The sequence below is a fragment of the Hemicordylus capensis genome, chromosome 10 (genome assembly GCF_027244095.1).
Source record: "Hemicordylus capensis ecotype Gifberg chromosome 10, rHemCap1.1.pri, whole genome shotgun sequence".
NCBI lineage: Eukaryota > Metazoa > Chordata > Lepidosauria > Squamata > Cordylidae > Hemicordylus > Hemicordylus capensis.
The window spans coordinates 133,562-154,241 of NC_069666.1; the positions used below are offsets into that span (position 1 = coordinate 133,562).

Sequence of the window (20,680 nt, forward strand, 5' to 3'; positions counted from 1 at the left end):
GGGGGTGATTTCAACTGGGAGTGTGAAGTTGGGGAGCTTAACCTCCTCCTCCTCCTCCTCTCCCAGCCTTGCTTTCTCGAGCAAACAGCCCCCACTCCCAGCTGCTTTGAAGTGGAAAGTCTGCCGTCACGTGCAGTTTGACCCTCGTTTCTGGCGCTCGGTTTCCTGGACCCGCTCACCGAATGGCCTCTTGCCATCTGCCTCCTGGTGGACGAGCTGGCCAGCTCTGCCCTGTGGACTCGCCCCCGCCAATTGCCAATGTTGCGGAGAAAGAGAAGTGTAGGTGGAAAGGGGTCTGACTAGTAGGCCGTGGCGGAGGGGCGTACCTTCCTTTCCCCTCGGATGACCCTCTGGCAAAGCAGTTGCTAACCGACGAGCTAGGCACTGCATCACACTAGTTCTCAGTGGGTAGCCCTTTCCTCCTGGCCAGCAAACGCCCCATTCGACTCCCTTTGGATGCTGTTCTTATTCTGAATAGGTCTGCTGCCTCGTCGAGCTGAACTCCGATCCTTTCGGTTATGATGCAAATGCATCTGTGTGGCCAACCAACAGAAATCTCTGAGTGGGCAAAAGAAATGCGCGGCACCGGCTCCATGCTTTCCAAACCGAGCAGAGCCCGCTCTGCCTCTGGAGAAAGGAGGCCTTTTCCTCGAGACCTGCGAGAGCAGAGGCCTGGTGGTGCTAGAAGCGCCCGCTGCCCCGCCTAACTGGAGAGACCGTGGCCAAATCGCTGGAGAGGAGCCCGTTTGGAGAGCCTCTCCTCTGCAGTGCAGTCGGCCGCTGCAGCTCTCAGAAGCGGAGCCATCCCCCCCCCGCCCGCCTCCCTTGCTAGCAATGGCCATTGCTTGCAACACTCGTCCAGGTGTTGAGATGACTCGCCTGGAAACTTCGCTGCCGTGGCCAGGCTGCGCCCTCTGGAGCTGCTGACGAGCAGTCCTTGCACAGGAAACCTGGCGCAGGCGCAGCCTCTGCGCGGCGGCCCATTGCTTTCCGAGAGCGCTTTCGCGCAAGTTAGCGTGCCTAGGGCCGAGGCCTCACGCACGCGCCTTGGGTTCGGTCGCGCCGACTGCAGCGGCGGGTGGGACGGGGCTGGGGGTCCCGACACCTGCGCTACCTCCTTCCGCCGGCAGGGGTGGCTGGACTCCGCCCCCTGGGCGGGGTCGCCGGGCTTCTCGTCTCCACGTGCTAGCAAGGGCCAATGGCCGCTCGTCCCGCGGCTCTCCTTAAGAGGCGCGCGCAGGTGGCTCCGCGCCGCAGCATCAGCATCCGCGGCAGCCGGTCGCCATGGAGACGCTGCCCGGGCCCGTCGCCATGGAGACGCCGCCACCGCCCCGCTGGCTGCCAGGAGGCGGAGAAGGGGAGGCCGGGCTGCCGGGCGGAGCGGGGCCCGCCGGGAGGCGGCCAGGGCAGCAGCAGCAGCCGCCGCGGGCGGGGAGCGGGAGGCGGCACGCGCTGCTGGCCCTCATCGGCGAGGTGGGCTCGGAGGCGGAGCGGCAGGCGCTGCGCGGGACCCTGCAGCGAGGTGAGCCGCCCAGGGCGGGCGGGCGCCTCTTCAGCACCCTGGACAGGGCCGGGCCGGGGCGGCTTGCCGGGCGGGCGGGCGGGCTCGCTCCGCGGCGGTGCTCGGGCGGAGGCAGGCGCGCAGGAGCCGGCTGGGCCGCCTGGTGGGGCTCGGGCTGCGCCGCTGCCGCCGCCGCCCCCCGGCCACGCCACTCTCCGGGGCCCGCTGCCCGCCCTGCAAAGCACCCCAAGCTTCACCGCTCGTGGCGGCTTGGGGCGGGCCTGTGGGGCTGCGAGCCCCAGCGGAGGAGGAGGCGGAGGAGGCGGCGCTGCTGCTGCTGCTGCGGGTGGCCGGCTCTCCAGCCCCCGCAGCAAGCCCCGCGCCGGGGGTGTTTGTGCGAGCGACGGCGGGGTGACCTGGCCGTGCCTTGCAGGACGGAGGGGCCGGAAAGGGGCGGCTGCTGCTGTCGATCCCCAGGTGCTGAGGCCCCCATCACTTGCCGATTCCCCTTGGAGGGCAAGAGGAGCCGGAGGAAGGGGAGGAGGAGGAGGTGCCTTCTCTCTCGCGCGCGCGCTCTCTCCGGGCTTCTCGTGAAGCCTCCTCCCGCCTGACTCCTTGGAAACGGGTGTCCTCTCCAGCGGGCGCGCCCGCCTCCTCGCCTCCCTGCTGCAGTAGCAGAGTCCGACCGATGCTTGCCTTTCTGTCCGGCGCGAGGTCGCTGCACCTTGAGCTAGACGGAGTAGCACACATCTCTGGGAAGCAAGGCGGTGCCCTCCGGCGCCCACCCCACACCTGCACGAGATGGCCCGGGGCGCTGCAGCACTAGGAAGGGGTGGAAACCTTCTGGCTTGGCCAGAAGCGCACCGGGTGCTTCCACTCCCTTTCACCCAGCCCGGCAGGACCTGGGAATAGCTGGGGTTCGGGGGGACAGGAAGGTCCCTCTGCTCGGTAGCCAGGAGGGTGTGGCTGGTGCCCGTCTGGCAAAATGGGCAGCAGCAGCCGCGGCAGCAGCATTCCCCCAGGACTGCTAATCAGCACAAGGGGATCATTGCGGCAGGGACCATGAGGGGCGCCTCGGTCACAGCTCCCTTTCCCTGGAGAGCCGCTCATGTGGAGGCCATGCCGTTCTGCTTCTGCAGAAGGGGAGCAAGTGGATGGCAGCAAGCCGGCGGGCTCTGAGCAAGGCACGTTGCTGAAGGGCGGCCCCGCAGGCAAGCAGGCAGCCAGGCTGCTTGGGTTATTGGAGTGGGCTCTGCAGTGCAGCTTGCGGCCAACCTGCTGATTCCCAGGCCTTTTCTCTGCAGTATGTGCTCGGCAGAAGCCAGGCCCGTAGCCAGCTGGTGGCATGGTGTGTACCTGCCACACCAACAAATCCTCTTTCCTCCCCAGCCTCACTGACTGTTTTCGCTGAACATTTTATCACCTGCCTCCTCTGACTTCTGCAACCACCCCCCCCCGCAGAAAAAGAATTTGAAGCTGATTACAGGCCTGGTAGAAGCTGATGCAGAATGGACATTTCTCTTCTCTAGCAGCCACCTTCCTTGTGGGATTCATTTCATGTCCCGTCCTCCTTGCCCTGCACCAGCCTTGTGAGTCATAGGGCTCTGCTCCTAAGTGGCACCTCCTGGGCATGAGTGAGGAGATGCCCCTTGGCCCTCACCTCTGGCCGAGCTTTGCAGCAGCTTGTCAGCACTTCTGGGCCATTTCAAGTGAATGGATGAGTCACCCTTGTGGCTGATTCCACCTTCAACTAATGGACTTGAGAATCTCTCCTTTCCTTTGTGTGTGTTTGGCCAGGCCATCTCAGACCACTGCAGGGTCTGAGGAGAGGGCAGGAGAAACCCTCCCCTGTATAGTCTCAGAATCAAGTTTAAGAGTTATCTCAACTGGCCAGAATCAAGGTTTAGGAGTTACCTAAACTGGCCAGCATGGAATATTTATAAAGTGGTATATACATATTGGTCATATTCATCATATTTGGACTTATTTTGCATAAAGCTGATGCCAGCTCAGGTTTTCAAATTAACACAGATCTTTTTTTGAAAGGAAAGAAGGAAAGACGGTCATGAAGGTTACAGCTAGGTAGTCAAGAACTTGCAGGGGAGTCCATGGGAGGCATGCCTGGGAGATGCCTGGGAGGAGGGCTGACCAAAGCAGAAGCCCTGTTTCCAAGGAACATGGAAGAAGCTCATTTCCTTGTTAACACTTTCTTATCAATTACTAAAAAACAGTTGAAGAAAATGAGATGAACTAAAATAAGATAAATTAGGCATGCTTGCAGAACCCAGAGCCAGGTCAGCCCCTTGATAGTAGTATTATTATCATTATTTATTTATTTATTCTATTTCTATACTGCCCTTCCAAAAATGTTTTTTTGTTCAGGGCGGTTCCAGGGAGTTTGGAGCAATGGAGGACAGTTGAGATCATTACTCAAATTCAAATGGAGAACAAATCTGGATGAATCCAACTGACCACAGGCTAGAGTCTAAGGCAGCGTGATGAGACGGAGGTTACTCTATGCTTTCCTGGGATCTACCCATGGTGGAGAGATTGCTCTGATCCCAATTGAGGAGTACGCTGCTCCTTCAAGGCTGGCTGCCACCAGCTCTGCTCTAAAGCCACTGAATAGGCTTAGGCACAGCTTCAACAGTTTAGGACTGTCTGGCTTGGGACTTACAGGCACTGTACAGCTGGAGTCCACACAACCCAGTTCTAGACAACAATATATTATTCTGAAAACAACTCATCAGTAGTGCATGCCCTTCAGGCACCTGGGGGAGAGTTTTGCAGGTAACCCTCCAGAACCTTTAAAACCAGACTGAAGCTACTTTTAAGTATGTTACATTTATTAAGAAATAATGGTTGCACCAAAAATAAGAAATTGGGGGAAACGGGAAATTGGGAGTAAAAAAAGGCACACAAGAACTCAAAAGAAAATGCAAAAACATTAACTAACTAGCACTGCATTTTACCTTAGTCTAGCTAGATGTAGGCAGGTTCTTGGCGGAGAGAGCATCAATCTCTACATTATCTCCCTTTCTGGACACCAGTAGCAGCTGGTACCTGGTTCCTGACAACTCATGACTGGGCTGGTGATAAAATGGTGGGGGTCTTGGCCCCTACTTTATATCAATCAATCCCACTCTTCCAGGGATAGACAGCTCTGGGATCCAATAGAAAGAGTCAGCATATCTGATACAATGCTGGTCCTAGGGCAATCCAGGTTGTGGTTTTCCCTCCAAACTGGAGGTTCCTCCTTAATGGGGCCTGAACTTCCATGTTTAAAGGCATGTCTGGTTTGAGCTAGTCACCTATTGTGGAAAAGGGTATAGCTTAATAGCTCTGTTCCTCCAATGACAAAAGCAAGGACTGTCCTCATTCAGTAACAAAAGGGAGGAATGTCTCCCATTCAGAGCACTCCGAGGAGTGGAGTGGAAGTATCAGGAGTGGAGTTGGAAGTAACAGGCATTCTTGAGCTAAGATGGAGATCTGCATTTTGTCATAAGCAGGGTAGGCAACCCTGGCTCTCCAGCTGTTGTTGAACTACAACTCCCATCACTTCCAGCCACAATTTACTGTGGCTGCGGATAATGGGAGTTGTAGTTCAGCAACAGCTGGAGAGCCAAGGTGGCCTGATTGATTGATTGATTAAGTGCTGTCAAGTCGGAGTCGACTCTTAGCGACCACATGGATAGATTCTCTCCAGGATGACCTATCTTCAACTTAACCTTTAAGGTCTCTCAGTGGAGCATTTTGCTGTCGTAAAATACTTTGCTTCTGGTTGTCCTCTTCTTCTCTTTTCTTCAACTTTCCCCTGCATTATGGACTTCTCAAGGGAGCTGGGTCTTCACGTAGTGTGTCCAAAGTATGATAGTTTGAGCCTCGTCATTTGTACCTCAAGTCAAAATTTTGGATTTATTTGTTCTATGATCCATCTGTTTGTTTTCCTGTCTGTCCATGGTATCCTCAAAAGTCTTCTCCAGCACCAAAATTCAAAAGCGTCAATACTTTTTCTATCTTGCTTGCTTCTTCAAAGTCCAGCTTTCACATCCATAGAATGTCATGGGGGAAACCATTGTCCAAACAATTCTAATCTTTGTAGGTATAGACGTATCACGGCATCTAAATACCCTTTCCAAGGCCTTCATTGCAACCCTACCAAGTGCTAATCTACGGCATATTTATTGACTGCTGGATCCTTTACTGTTGATGGTCGATCCTAAAAGGCAGAAGCTATCCACCACTTCAGTGTCTTTAGCAGTTCTGAGGCTGGTTGCTGTACCCGTTGTCATTAGTTAAGTCTTCTTTACATTTAGCTGTAGTCCTATTTTTCTCCTTGACTTTCATTACTAGAGCTTGCAAATCATCCACATTCTCAGCTATCAGAGTGGTATCATCAGCATAGCGCAGGTTATTGATGTTTCTTCCTTCAACTTTTAAATCACGCTCATCTTCCAATCCAGCTTCTTTCAGTATATGTTCAGCATATAAGCTGAATAAATAAGGAGAAAGTATACAGCCTTGTCTTACTCCTTTGCCAATCTGGAACCAGTCTGTTTCACCATGTTCCATCTGGACTGTGGCTTCCTGTCCTGTGTATAGATTTCTCATGGGAACTATGAGATTCTGGGATGCCCATTTTTCTAAGGACATTCCACAACTTGACATGGTCGATGCAATCCAAGGCTTTTCTGTAGTCAATAAAGCACATATTGACTTCTTTTTGGTATTCTTTGGCTTTCTCCATTATCCAGTGTGCATCAGCAATGATGTCTCTTGTTCCTCAGCCTTTTCTGAAACCAGCTCGAACATCCAGCATTTCCCTTTCCACATAGGGCTCTAATCTGCGTTGGATGATCCTGAGCATTATTTTGCTAGCATGTGAAATTAAGGATATTGTGTGATGGTTTGCGCAATCTGTTAAGTCTCCTCTCTTTGGTATGGGTATATAGACTGACCTCTTCCAATCTGTTGGCCGCTCTGTCTTTCTCCAGATTTGCTGGAATAGTTTGGTTAGAGCCTTGACTGATTCTTCTTCTGTTGCCTACTTTGCTCATTCCTCCCAGGAACAGCCGCCACCGCCGCCGCCACCACCACCACCACCACCATGATGAGGCAGCATAGCAGGACTTGTGGGGGGCGGGAAGGTGGCCTACCTCTGGTCTAAGGGCTCTCTGTAGTCGTGATGGCAGTAAACAACTTCTCTGCCACTGATCCTGATCCCGTGGAGTTTTTTCCAAATAGAGAGGGATCTTCTCAAGCAGGTCAGAACTTTCAAGCCTACTGTGACTGATGTGCCAAGTACTTTGCACTGAGGTCTAATCGCTTATATCCACTCCAGCTTGGATTCCCTGTTGCATGCAATACAAATGTGGCCTCCTCCTTTCTCAGTGCCGTGGCTGCACTTGCTTGTGGAGAGCAGAGGGCTTGGAGAGACGCAGCCTGCCAAGTTAACCCTGGCTAACTTGGCAAAGAGGCACCTTTTAACGTGGTGATTCTCTTTATTGAGCAGGCACTGTACCTCCACTGGCTGTTGCTGGTGTCTATCTTATATTTCTTTTAGATTGTGAGCCCTCTGGGGACAGGGAACCATATTATGTATTTATTATTTCTCTGTGTAAACCACCCTGAGCCATTTTTGGAAGGGCAGTATAGAAATAGAAATAATAATAATAATAATAAATTATTATTAATAATGTGCTTGCTCACTTCTTGTCTATCTTATCTGGAAACATCTAGCCAAGGCACAATATCTGAGTGGGTCTGGGAAGCAGGGACATGGCCCATCTTGCAGAAGGCAGGCGGCTTCAGGAAGACTCCTCAGAGGCTAGCTGGGACTGGATCCAGAGTGGGGCAGCCAAGACAGGGAGGGGTCTGGAGACAGGGAGGGGTCCAATGAGGAACTGGTGGAGGAGCTGGGAAAGGCGAAGGGCAGCTGTGATTGCTGTCCAGGTGTCTGTCACATAGATCAAGGGTCCCCAGTGGGGGGCACTAATACCCCTAGGGGTTCTTGAAGGGCTCCCAGGGAGTAATTTGAGCTCTCCGGCTCCCTCCCCACTCATTGCAGCTGAGGTATTTCTTCCCCATCTGAAGATCACCTCAGTGAGGTGTCGGCTACAGAAGGGGAGGAAGATTAAGACCCCCTCCCGCTCCGGACTGGTTGGCTGAAATGTAGCATATCCCTCCCCTCAGCCTGACTGACAGGCTTCAGAAAATTAGCACTAAGCACTCCCATTGAAATTTCGCTGAGGTTGTTTATGAGTAACTTAGTGTGGTTGTGAACCAGTTACTGGAGTAGCCTGTCTCCCTAATTGTAACTCTTAAGTCTGTGATTTTAAGTATATGTGTACACGCACATTTAAATGTTACAATCATGAGATGGGATACTCCAGTCACTGTCTTACATCCAGATTAAACTGCTCTTAAGCAATCTTATTGAAATCATTGGGGAAAGTTTACTTTGCCCCTTAATTTCAAAGGGAGTACTGTCTCTTAACTGTAACATTCTCTCTCACACACAGACACAATATCTCTATGGGGTACCTGGGTTGAAGGTTGGTGACAGAAGGAATGCACTTATTTTTAAAAGGATGGAGGCCCCTGAGCAGCAGCAGACTTGCTCTCCGTGGCTTGTGCCTTTTGTTTGAATACTTTACTTATAATCTGTCTTCTGACTAATTGCTGTGATACTTAATTGATGTTATAAGCCACGTTGAAGACTTCTGAAAGTGGAAAGGCAGGTACAACATTCTCAAGCAGTGTCTCTTATCCTGCCTACTGTCAACTACTTACAACCCTAAGTGTAAGCAGCAAGGTGGCCAAATTTGTAGATGACACCAAACTATTTAGGGTAGTGAAATCCGAAACAGATTGTGAGGAGCTCCAAATGGATCTCTGCAATCTGGGGAAGTGGCGACAAAATGGCAAATATGGTTCAGTGCTGGCAAGTGTAAAGTGATGCACATTGGGACAAAAAAACCCAACTTCACATATGTGCTGATGGGATCTGAGCCGTCAGTGACTGACCAGGAGAGGAGTCATGGTGGACAACTTGTTGAAAGTGTCAGCCCAATGTGCGGCAGCTGAAAAAAGGCCAATTCCATGCTAGGGATTGTTAGGAAAGGGTTTGAAAATAAAACTGCTAATATTATAATGCCCTTATACAAAACTATGGTGCGGCCACGCTTGAAGTACTGCGTACAATTCTGGTCACTACATCTAAAGAAGGACGTTATTGTAGAACTGGAAAGGGTGCAGAAGAGGGTAACCAAGATGATCAGAGGCCTGGAGCACCTTCCTTATGAGGCAAGACTACAACACCTGGGGCTATTTAGTTTAGAAAAGGGCTGCCAGTTTTGGCCCTTCTGCAGACGTTGGCCTACAACTCCCATAATTCTGAGCTATTGGCCATTGAGGCTGGGGATTATGGGAATTGCAGTTCAAAATCAGCTGGAGAGCCAAAGCTGAGCAGGCCTGGGGGGAAATGACTGCAGGGAAACATGATAGAGATCTACAAAATCATGCAGGGTGTGGAGAAAGTGGGTCGAGAGAAATTTTTCTCCATCTCACATAACACTAGAACCAGGGGTCATCCCATGAAATTGATTGCCAGGAAATTTGGGACCAACAAATGGAAGGATGCCTCTGAATACCAGTTGCAGGGGAGTAACAGCAGGAGAGAGGGCATGCCCTCACCTCTTGCCTGTGAGCTTCTTGGAGGCATCTGGTGGGCCACTGTGTGAAACAGGATGCTGGACTAGATGGGCCGTGGGCCTGATCCAGCAGGGCTGTTCTTATGTACCCTGGCTTCTAGCATTCATTAATCAGAACAGTAAACTAAAATGGTCATTTCAAGAGGTTTGAGCACCTGACCTGAGAAGTTTGCAATCTCAGAAATGGACAAAATATCCCTCTGGCTCACTTCTCAGCCCCAGCAGCCAGCAAGGGCGCTTGTCTTTCTCAGCAGGCACTGGAGCCTTGGAAGCTCTGTGCTGTCTTGAGCCTCATAGCTGAAAGACTGCTGTGGCCTCCCCCCACCCCCACTCTCCCTGCCTCATGCACAAGATCTCCTCAGGGGGCTTTCCTGCAAGTGAGGCATGGTGAGCTGCAATAGGATCAGAGCCTTTTCAGTCGTGTCCTCCAGTTGCCGAATTTCCTGCCCAGGGCAGTTTGCCTTCTGGCCTTCCTCCTCCTTGACTCTTAGCAAGTCAAGACAACTTCCTTTCACCAGTTTTGTTTGAACTGATGATAGTTTAACTTCAGAATTGCTGGTTTTAACCGTTTCCTTAAATGAGGTTTATGGCTGTGGTTTCAAAGTATGTTTCTCCCCCACCCCTCCCCTTGAGGCTATTCTTTAACTACTCAGTGGCCATTGCTCCAGGCAACAGAAGGCAGACAGGCCTGCTCTTGACACCAGGCTGGCATCCCCCATGCTAGGTGGAGGAGGAGATGTGCTGAAAAGCCTTCTGGGCTTGAAGGTGACTTCCACTGCCTAATAGGGGAGCCACACACTTTGGGTGGAGAGGCTGAATTGGTCTTGGAGAAGGCACTGCACCCTGCTGGGATAGGAAGGTGATTAGCCTTTGTAGATTACACAGATTAAAGAGCAAACGCCAAGGGTCTCAGGAGGATCCGGGGCTTTGGCAAAGTGATGAGGAGATGGAAGCTTGGGCTGGGCTTCCGGCCACAGAGCCCCCCTGCTTCCTTCCAGCCCTTCTCCCCAGGATCAAGGCCAGGCTCCTGTTTTACCCAACGCTGCCAGGCCAGTGCTCTGCATTCACCTCCGGATCCACTCTCTCAACAGGCATCCGCTCGTGGGACATCAACCTTCACTCTTGTGACCTGAGTGAGCAGCTGAGGCTCTTTGTCACACGCCACCTTGCCCACTTTTCGTCAGAGGTCAAAGGTCAGTGTCCAGCTTCTCTGTCTTCCTTTTGAGCTTCTTCTATGAAGTCTGTGAAAGTGCTGTTTGGGAAAAGCTCTGCCCAGTAGTCTCCAGAGCCTGGTAAGGAGGCAGAGAAAATCCACAGGGCCAGGCATCCCTTCCCCTAGTTTTGTATGCCAAGCAGAAAGAGGAGAGAGAGAGAGAGTGTGTGTGTGTGTGTACCCAGTGCTGTGAGCTGGGTGTGCAGCCGGAACCCCCAGGGGGTGGGGAGTGTTGTCCTCCCTGTCTTGTGGCATCAGGCTTGGCCCCTATCAGCCAGTTTGGAGAGTCGTGGCCTCTGCGTTGCCTCTCACCAGCCAGAATCTGGGCCCTCTCTGCTGGGCTTTCCTCCCTTCCTCCTGGCTGCAGGCCCTCTGGGGTGAGGGTTAGGGTTAGGGTTAGGGTTAGGTCTGAGGAAGCCAGCAGAGCCCATGGTGAAGCCTCGGCTGCCATGGGCTCCTCTGTGGAGGGAGGCAGGGCACCACTCCCACGGCATTGGCTCTGACTGGGAGCAGCCAGATTTGAGACACGGGGTGGGGGGGTGTTGCCAAGCAGCCCAGACGACCCACCCAAGAAGCCCCTCCTGCTGCACACCCCAGAGGGTTGACTGGGTTGACTGATGTGATGGGCGCTCGGCCAGTAGTTGGGGAAGAGAAGAGCAGGGACTCCCCTGCTGGCCAAGTTCAGGAAGCAGCAGGTGTGGTGAGCCGGCAAGGCCAAGCCCAATTGGTGCTCGCGTCTCCAGGGAGGAGGAGGGCCACATGCTGGGTGTCCCTACAAGGTGCTCTCTCTGCACTGGCAGATGGGGGGGCACCAGGAGGAAGGCGGTGGCTGCAAGCAGCTCCTCGCATCCCAGGGCTGCCACCCTCAGGCTGGAGGAAAGATGCCAGTCCTGCTGTGCCATGCCTCCACCACAGCCCTGGGGGACATGCTCCTCCTCCAGAGGCTCCACAGCCATGCCGGAGAAGAGGGCTGGGGCATAGGAGCGTAGGCAGCAGGGCGCGGAGACAGACAGGGAGCCTGTGGCTCCACTAAAAAGCCCTGCCTTGTGCAGGCGCGGGGACCGTGTCTGTGTGTGTGTGTGTGTGTGTGCGTGCGCTCCTCCTCCTCCTCCATGTTGCTTTGATGGCACATTGGAGATCAGCATCATGGATTCTGGGAGCAGCTGAGCCTGATGTGGCCAGCAGCTATATGGGGCCTTATTTCTCTTTCCCCTCTCTTCCTCTCCTCCTTCAAAAAATTCCCAATATTGATCCTTGGGAATTTGTTTTCTTTGTGTACTTTGGCAAATCATATTCCTTATTTTTGCCAATTTGAAAAATTATAAATGTGAACACAACTAAATAAAAAGAATGGGGCTTGTGGGGAAAGGGGGAGCTCTCTGTTGGGCCAGAATCACAGTGGCCTGTTTGAGAAAACAAGGCCTCCCCGAGCGGTCCTGCCAATCCTATTTCATCACCACGTTAATGGCTGTACATTTAATGCCATAATTCCTTGCTCCCTCCCTAGAAAACAGATGCTGGAGAGCTTTTTGGCTGCATGCCAGGATCTGAGCCTCTGCTCTTTAACCCTTGCGTAGCGAGAACATGCCCCTCTTTACCTTTGAGAACACAGAAGGGGCGCAGTTGGCAGGGCTTGCTTTGTGCTTGATCCAGAGGCACAGCTCAAGGCCACTTCGGGGAATAAAAACAGTCATAAGGAGTCAACATGGTGTTTGCTTTGACTTAATGATCAGGGGCCTGGAGCACCTTCCTTATGAGGCAAGGCTACAACAGCTGGGGCTATTTAGTTTAGAAAAAAGACGACTGTGGGGAGACATGATAGAGGTCTATATAATCATGCATGGTGTGGAGAAAATGGAGAGAAATTCTTCTCCCTCTCACATAGCACTAGAACCAGGGGTCATCCCATGAAATGGATTGCCGGGAAATTTAGGACCAGCAAACTGAGGTACTTTTTCACAAAACGCATGATCCACTTGTGGAATTCTCTGCCACAGGATGTGGGTGACAGCCAAGCACCTGGATGGCTTTAAGGGAAGTTTGGATCACCTCATGGAGGAGAGGTCTTTCAACGGCTACTAGTTGAAGGGCTATAGGCCACCTCCAGCCTCCGAGGCAGAATGCCTCTGAGCACCAGTTGCAGGGGAACAACAGCAGGAGAGGGGGCATGCCCCTTTCAGCTCCTGCCTATAGGCTTCCAGCGGCATCTGGTGGGCCACTGTGTGAAACAGGATGCTGGACTAGATGGGCCTTCTTGGGGGGCCTGATCCAGCAGGGCTGTTCTTATGACTTAAAGCCAGACTTGAGAAGCTAAGGAGTTAACTGGGGGCCTTGGAGGTTCCACCCAGTAAACACCCCCTGCTGGAAGGAGGAAGCCCCAAACCCCTCCTTGGGCTTTGCGAAGGTGACAGGACCATTTGCTGCTTAATTTGGAAGCTTGGCCCAAGAGGATCCAGGCTGAAAAACAACAGAGCAAACGGCTAGCATTTGGCTGGTCTCCCCAGCTTCTCTTTCTCCTGCCCAGTGGAACCTTGGCCTACAGGGGCTCCCATCAGAAGAGTGAAGGTCTTTCCTTCCCTCAAGGGACAAGCAAGGGGGCAGCAGGCTGTGGCTGCAGCCAGACCGTCTGGCTGGCAAGAGTCCCCCCTGCTGGAAGAGTGGGCCCCATGCCCAGCCCTCGAAGAGTCGCCTTTGGATGACTCACAGGACTTGCGCAGAGCGAGGGGGAGACAGAGCAGGGGCCAAAGAAGGCCCTCCTCCTCCTCCTCCTCCTCCTCCTCCTCCTCCTCGCTTGGCTTTCCCTGGCCTTCCCACAGATCTGAAGCTGCATACAACACCCGCTTTCTTTTCCAAGCCAAGCGGTTGCAGGGAGACGTCCCCAAATGGGACTCCTCACACAAGGAGAGCCGGCAGGCCGCTCTGTCTGCACAGGTTAATCTGCAGCTGGTATGGCTGCTTCTCACCCAGCGACTCTCCTCTCCTCCCTCGTCAGCCAGGCCTTGTTGAGCCCCAGTCTAGGCCTTGATAGCAGAAGTCATCCTTTGCAAGGATCCCTCTGGGGTGCCCAGTGACCCCTCCTGGGGAGCACTGAGGCAAGGCGTCTCTCTGGACTCCTGGAAAAGGTACAGCCCAGGTCTCTGAGACTCACAGCGGCCTGGACCCATCAGGCCACCTTCGGAGAGGAAAGGCACAGCCGCCGCCGCCGCCGCCGCCAAGCCTCCAGCTGGGGGTGTCCAGAGAGAGAGCTCCCACAGAGATGACTCGGGATTACTTGCAGATATATCCATGTTTTCTGCCAGTGAATAATTCAGAGCCAGTTATTGATTTTCCACCCATTTATTCCCTATTTGGAGCTTTGCTGCAAGGAGAGCAAATCATGAGCCAGTCAGTGTGGCCGGGGGTGGGGTGGGGCGGGGCGGGGGGAGACCTCGCTTGGCATTCACAGCATGCCCAGGTCCAGACCAGCATTGCAGTTGAGAAGGGAATCTGTCACTGGACCAGGAGGACCCCTTTCTTGGCTCCTTTTTTCTGTTTGCTGAGTTGGTTGGTTTCACAATGTTGATTCTTCATATACAAGAAAGTGAAAATGAACCCAATAGGCAAACCGCTGGGTTATTAACACACATTCTTCTCTTTAGCATCCTTATGTATAATGTTCTAATTCATGGCAAACTATTTCCAAACCAATTTCTTTAAAATATGTTCTAGTTATTTCCTTTCTCTATCTGAGTTAAATGTCAGTTTTATCAATCCATTATCTAGAGCCGAAGTGTTTTAGTGGTTAGATTAGGACCGAGGAGACCTGAATTCAAATTTCCATTCTGCCATGAACATTTACTGGGTGATTCTGGGCCGGATGTCTCTCTCTGCCTGACCTACCTCACAAGGTTCTTGTGAGGATAGATATAATCATGTCCATGCTCTGGGCTGCTTGGAAGAAGAGCAAGATACAAACATAACCAACAATAAACTATGTTTTTATAACCAGCCTGCCCTGTAGAGAGAGTAAGCAATATTGGTGAAGCGATTAATCTCATGGTAAGTTTAAAATTAGAATATTAATCTGGAGATTGTATCCCTATCCAGGAATTCTGCTGGCTCCAAAGGGGAGGTGATCCACGTCTAGCCACATGGCTAGAATTCAGACAGGGGACTTTGTCAGCGTTTTGCCAGCACACAGCCTGAAAGCTCTGCTCATTCTAAAATCAAGACTATTTGTTCCACCAATGTGGAATTTGGCATGGAGACCCTACTAGTGGGGTGGGGGGGCTGTAATCTGGCCAAAGTTCCGAAATATCTGACATAAGAAGAGCGTTGCTGGGTCAGGCCCAAGGAAGCCTCTCTGGTCCAGCCTCCTGTTTCCCAGATGCCTCTGGGAAGCTCCCAGGAGATGAAGGGTGGGTCCCTCACCTTTCCATCATGCTTGACCTCTCCCTTGCTCCTCCCCAGCAGCACACCCACAAAACTGCTCAGCCCCTTCCCTTCCACCAGCTTAGCTACAATGGTCTGCGACTAACCTGAGTGACGCAATCCAAATTTTGACCGTGGTGTAACCAAGGGGTTGAGGCCTCATCCAGTTGGTGTAGCTTGCGAATGGGTTTGCACAGTTTTTCTGACTGTGTGGGCATTTAAAAATGGGTTTTCTGTGTTGTAATCTGCTTTGCGGGCATGCTGGAAAAGTGGAATAGAAATGTATTAAATGTTGTTTGTTCCATGGTGTCCTCAGTTTCCCCCTTTATTCCTTTTAAAGTTATTGACCTTCTTCATCGTCTCCCAAGAGCCTCCTGGCTGGAGGAAGGGAGCGAGTTGGCCAGCCGGCAGGCAGGCTGGCTGTGGGGGTGCACAAGAGGGGATGCCAGGCCTCGTGGAGGAGGAGGAGGAGGGCGGCGGGGTGGGGTGAAGCAGCAGCCCCCGCGTGTGGCTTCCGTGCCCGCGAAGCACCGCAGGGAGCACGACTTGGTTCCAACCCGGCTCCAAAGAGCGGCACGCCGGGGCCTCCCACCAGCCCGAAGACGACGCAGGCAGGCGGCCGGAGTGCCGCTAGGGCTGCGGGGGAGGCCGGGCGGGCCAGCAAAGAGCCCTGCTGCCAGCCCTCCAAGCTGCCGGCCGCGCGGTGCCAGGTGGAGCAGGCCGGCAGCAGCGCGGGGCTCTTGTGGCCCCAGCCGAGGAGCGCCCCACCACTCCCCGGGAGGAGGATGCCCTTGGCCGCCGGAGGAAGCAGGGAGGCGGCGGGGCTCAGCCGTCCCCTCCAGCCCCGCAGCCACCAGACCCCAAGCGGGCCCTGGCTCCGGCGGCCGCGGCTCGCGAGGGGTTAAGGCGGCTGCCAGGGCGGGGGGGGGGAGGGAAGCGGCGCGCAGAACGGCTCCTCCTCCTCCTCCTCCTCCCTCCTCCTCCTCCCTCCTCCCGGCTCGGCGCTGACAGCAGCTGCCTGGTGCAGCCCAGGCCCCGCCGGCATCGTCCGTGCGGGCACCCGAGGGCGGAAGGGCGCGCCGGCCAGCACTGGCAGCCGATGGTACGTGCGCAGGCTGGGGGGCGCCGGCCGGGGATCAGGGCGGCCGGGCTGGCGCGCTGCTGCGCCTCGTGGATGCGCGGTGGTGGGGCGGGGGGAGGAGGAGGTCCTCGCTCGGCCCGAACCCCAAGAGCCCCCGGCCAGAGCCGGGCATTCCCGGCCTCCGACACACCCTTGCCGGGGCGGCTGCGGCCACTGTCCTCCGGCGGCATCCTCCATCCTCCGGCCTTGGACTGGTTCTGCCCCCACCCCTCCGAGTTCAGCCTCTTGGGGCAAGAGCCACCCCCCCCCGCCCCTATCCCCAAAGGGCAAAAGATGCAGCGCCTGGGTGGGAGGGAGGGCATTCGCAGAGCGGCGGCGCCCTCCCGCGCCGCACCCCCACCCTCGGCCGGCCCGCCCTTTGCATTGCGTCGTCTCCCTCCCTGGAAGGGCCCCCTCCCTGACCGCGGCTGGGCATGGGCAGAGAAGGGCGCCTGGGAGGGGGGCGAGGGCCCGGCTGGTGCTGCGCGCGCACCCCAGCCACGCATACTGCGGCAAATTCTGCAGCGGGTGCTCGCCCGGCCGCCTGCCGGGCTCGGCTTGCGGGAGAGCCCCAGCGGGATGCGGAGCATGCCAGCCAGCCAGCCAGGCTTGGGGCGCGGGAGCTGCTGCAGGCGGCGGCGCTCTCCGCACCGCCGGGGGGACAGACGAGTGCCTGGAGCCGCAGCGCCGGCCCGAACCCCCAAGGGCAGCAGCCTGGGAAACTGGGCCGCCGCCGCCCGCCGCCTTTGAGGCGCTGCGCTCAGGCTGGCTGGCTCCGCCCGGCCTCTTCTGCAGCAGGGCTGCTGCTGGTGGAAATCCTCTGGAAGGATGCTGCCGACGGGGCGGACCAGCCTCGGGGCCGAGCCCTTGATTCCGCAGCAGCAGCAGCAGCTGCTGCTGCCCAAAGAGGAAAAGGCCTTCCTCGCTCTTCCCCAGAGACAGAGTGGCCGCCGCCGGCGGCTGCTGCTCCCGCTCAAGGGTGCCCCCCACGGCACCCTTCCGGGCCGGTTGGGAGGCCGAGCTTGCCCGGGTGAGCCGCAGGTAGCCCCCGCCGGCGCCAGGGCGCGTCCCGCGTGCCAGCAGTGAGCTGAGCGGTCTGCAGGTGAAGCCCCGCTGCAGCAGCGCCCCTTGGGCTGGGCGGGTCGCGCCCTCCTGGCCATGCGCCTCCTGCTGCGGACGGAGCGCTCGGATTAGGACCGGCGCTTTGGGGCGGCGGAGGCCCAGACCTCATCAGGCACGGGAAGCCAGAGCTGGAAAGGAGGCGAGTCGCTCGCAGCCCCTCCAAAGGGCCGAGGAGCGAGCAGGACGATCCGCCCATCCCAAAGCCGCCCCCAGCACGGAGAATGCCGGCGCCTGCTGCTGCCGAAGGTTCTTGGCGGCGGCGGCCCTAGTCAGCCAGCCGGTCCTCCGCTCTCTGCGCGGTGCTCTGTGTGCGCGCAAGAGGCCTGAAGCCGGCGGCAGAGGCGCCCAGTCGCAGTTTCCCTTCAAGGCAAGGACTGGGAAGCTAGAGAGGGGTCTCTACTGGAAGGGCTGGCCTCCGGGATCTCGCCCCCCACCTCACCTGGGACTGCTGGCGCAGGAGACTGCAGGAGGGACGACCACAGGCAGAGACGGCCCCTTTTGCGCTCCTGGATGCGCACATTTGGTCTCCTTCTCAGTGAATGCGCCCCCGCCCCCCCCCCCCCAGTCCTTGTGCAGCACCAGCTCAAAAAGATTCCGCTGGCCCACCATGCAGATTCTGAAATGGGCTGCCATGCCCGGGATGCAAATAGTTTTGCATTCAGGTGTGCCCTCTGGAACGACAACAAGTGAGGGATATCACCTGAATGGCTGTGTTGTTTTTTAGTCCAAGACCACTTGGTTTGGACTAGGGTCTGCTGGGGTAATTGAGACTGAGTCACAAAGGAAAACCCCGGGTGGGGTGGGGCGGGCCCTAGGAAGTCTCCTGTGGAAACATCCTGTCGCCTGTGGAAGGCAGTGCAAGCAGGCTGTGAGTCCGGAAGCAAACCTGCAGGATTCAGGCAGCCATCTCACTGGCAGAGGCCGGCTCCCAATGCCCAGGGCATCACTCGGGGACCATCCTGCACTCTGCTGGGGGCTCCACTCTCCTACAAAGGGTGATGGCGGGGGAGGGGCCATGGCGGCTCTCCAAGCACACACACACACACACACACACACCCCGCTGGGAAGGGCTCTGGCTGTCACTGGAAAGAAGGACTGCTGTGCTGTGGGATGCGGAGGCAGGCAGATACCCCTGGATTCAGTGAGGAAGTGGACAGATTCCAGGGAGGGGGGGCTCATCAGCCCTGACAGCTGGGAGGCCCAAACGTATCCTGGCCACTAGACGGGGGTGGGAAGCGTGAGGGCAAACCTCTCCCTGGGCCAGCCTTGCTCGATGCATGAGCTCAGTGGCTCTGCTCTCTCCAGAGGGTAAGAAGCAGGCAGCTGTTCCCCCACCGCCCCCCCCACTGGACAGCAGAGCGCCCAGAACACACCAAGTCATTGTGTGCTGTCTGGCCCGGCTGCAAAGGCCCTTGGGCCTGGCCCACGCTGGCTGCAGGCCAGAAGCCCGGCTTTTGCTGCCCAGGCAGGTAGCAGCACCCTGGAGCCCCTCCAGCTCCGCTTTCTCAGGTGTGTGTGTGGGAGGCAAACTCTCCCTCTCTTTCGGCCCTCCCTCCCTCCCTCCCTCCCTGGCAACTGGCTCTGGATTTCCTAGTGCTCCTCTTGGGTCTGCACAAAAGGCTTAAGGCGGAGGAGGAGGAGGAGCAATGAAGTGAAGAGTCAGTGGACAGAAATGATGGGGGGAGTCTGTGGGGGGGGGAGGAGGGGGATGCTGCCTGCACAGCCAAGGCCGGCACTCTCTGATGTCCCAGCTGGTGGTGGCCCTGGTGACTGTTGCTCTCCTGCCTGTTCCCCACAGGGGCTCCTCGGGGCCCCTCCCCACATCTTGTCTTCTGTGAAGCAGCAGCAGGGAGCTTCAGGACTGAGCCGGGATTTGAACCCGGGTCCCTTTGGCCCAGTCTCACACTCTCTAACCAAGGCACCACTCGCTCACTCTCATCGTTGGTGCCATTTAAGCTGATGGTCTTCTCCTGGGCTGCTGGCAAAGTGGCTTCCCTGGGCCTTCAGGGCCTGCCGGCAGAGTCCTCCAGGACAAAGCACCGCCCTCCCAGTGGCCTTTAGGACTGTTCAGCTCCAGGTCCCTTGGGGGTGGGTGACGCTGAGCTGGGAGGGGCTGGTGGGTGGGCAGAGGGGGAGCTTGGGTGGGCAGCCTGGCAGGAGGCATGGGAGAGGGGCCGGGTGAGGGAGGGAGGGAGGGAGGGAGGGAGGAGGCCAGAAGGTGCCAGCAGCACCCTGGAGCCATCCCCAGCTGACTGGCCAGGGAGCTGCAGGGAGAGGGGAGCTGGCAAGGGCAAGAGGCAGGTCCCAGCAGCCTGCTGAGGGGAGAGGGAGGGCTTGGTGTGCGGGGCGGGTGCAGTGAGGGGCTATGAGGAAAGGAGCAACCCGGTGCATGCACACCCCCTCCCCCCCCACAGAGACAGCTCTGGGGCTCCTTCTGGGCCTCCCCTCCCCCCAGCCACTGCTCAAGGGCCCCAGATGATGTGGTTCGGAGCAGCAGATGAGCGTGTGGGATGCCGGCAGATTAGCAAGCAGCCAGCCAGGCTTTGTTTCCCTGGCGGGAGGCAGGCAAAGGACAGGCAGGCCTGCTCCTCCAGGGCCACCTTGGGTTCCCCCAGAAGCAGCCCTGAAGCGCAAGCGGCCACTGCCACCTCCACCTCCACCCCGCCCCGCCTTTCAGGAGCCTCAAGCCAGCCCAGGCTCCCCCAAGAGCCCCGGCTGGGCCGCTCAGGACTGGCCACTGTTCTGCAGCAGGGTGCTCTGAAAGCAGCCGCAGGGCAGCACGGAGGAGGGGAGCCCGGAGAGGCGGCTGCAGCAGCTGCACAAACAGGAGAGAGGAGAACTCTGCCTGCCGGCCAGGAGCTGGGAGGAAGAGCAGGCTCACAAGAGGAAGGGGGGACGGGAGCGTCTGGGGGAGAAGCGAGGGCCCGGGGCCCCTTGGCAGTGGAAAGGCATGGGCGGCCTTGAAGTAGAAGCTGGTGCTGCCCCCCCCACATTCCCCCCCCATGCTTCAGGTGGGTGCCCACCTTTGTCGCCTACGCAGCTATTCATTCTCTTATTTTCAAAAATGGCAAAGTTTGAAAGTGCACAAGCATTTCAAAAACATTCTTGAGATTGCAGGGTGGTGGTGGTGGTGGTGGTGGTTGGGGGTCAGGTGGGGGGAGCTTTCCTGGTGGTGACCTCCGTGCCACCCAGAGAAGTCTTCTGCATCACATCTGAAGCACCAGCTTTCCCCAGAACGCAGCCCTGAAGAGGGAACAGTCTTGTCGGTGGGGCTGCCATGAGGGGCTTCCAGAATGGCCTCTGCTCCAAAAATGTCCTGTTTTGTCTTCACTCATCAAAGAGTGGGGGCTGGGAGGGGGAGGCAGCCGTGATGGGATGGGGGGAGAGCAGCTGCAGCATGCCCGGGGATTGGGGGGGCTGGGGGGGCTGGAGTGCTGCCTTGGAGGCCCCTGTAGCCACCCCGCCCCGGCTCTTCCACTCAGCTCAGAGCTGGTGAGCAGCAGCTGGGGGGAGGAGCTGTGTCAGGGAGTCCTGGGCCCACAGTCCTGGCTTGCCAGCCATGGCCACGCTTGTGCCTTGTCTGGAAAGCAGCCAGGCCCATT

General features: G+C 56.5%; 1 protein-coding gene and 1 long non-coding RNA gene across 3 annotated transcripts in view; one reads left to right on the top strand and one right to left on the bottom strand.

Annotated features, from left to right (window-relative positions):
- Nucleotides 1-1,298: 1,298 nt before the first annotated feature.
- Nucleotides 1,299-20,680, top strand: part of MAP1A (microtubule associated protein 1A) — a 33,691-nt gene continuing 14,309 nt past the window's right edge. Inside the window, exons 1-2 of one of the 2 annotated variants that reach the window (XM_053272793.1) lie at nucleotides 1,299-1,522; nucleotides 10,305-10,406. In XM_053272793.1, coding sequence (XP_053128768.1) covers nucleotides 1,312-1,522; nucleotides 10,305-10,406 — 313 coding nt within the window. In that variant the 5' untranslated portion in view covers nucleotides 1,299-1,311. Of the gene's footprint in view, nucleotides 1,523-10,304; nucleotides 10,407-15,872; nucleotides 15,939-20,680 lie in introns of those variants that run through there. The other variant, XM_053272794.1, reaches the window with a different exon arrangement.
- On the bottom strand, nucleotides 13,744-17,419 carry LOC128335046 (uncharacterized). Its single transcript, XR_008311488.1, has 3 exons — nucleotides 17,183-17,419; nucleotides 14,944-15,097; nucleotides 13,744-13,990 (listed from the first exon to the last, which is right to left on the bottom strand). It is a non-coding gene; the product is annotated as an uncharacterized LOC128335046 (long non-coding RNA).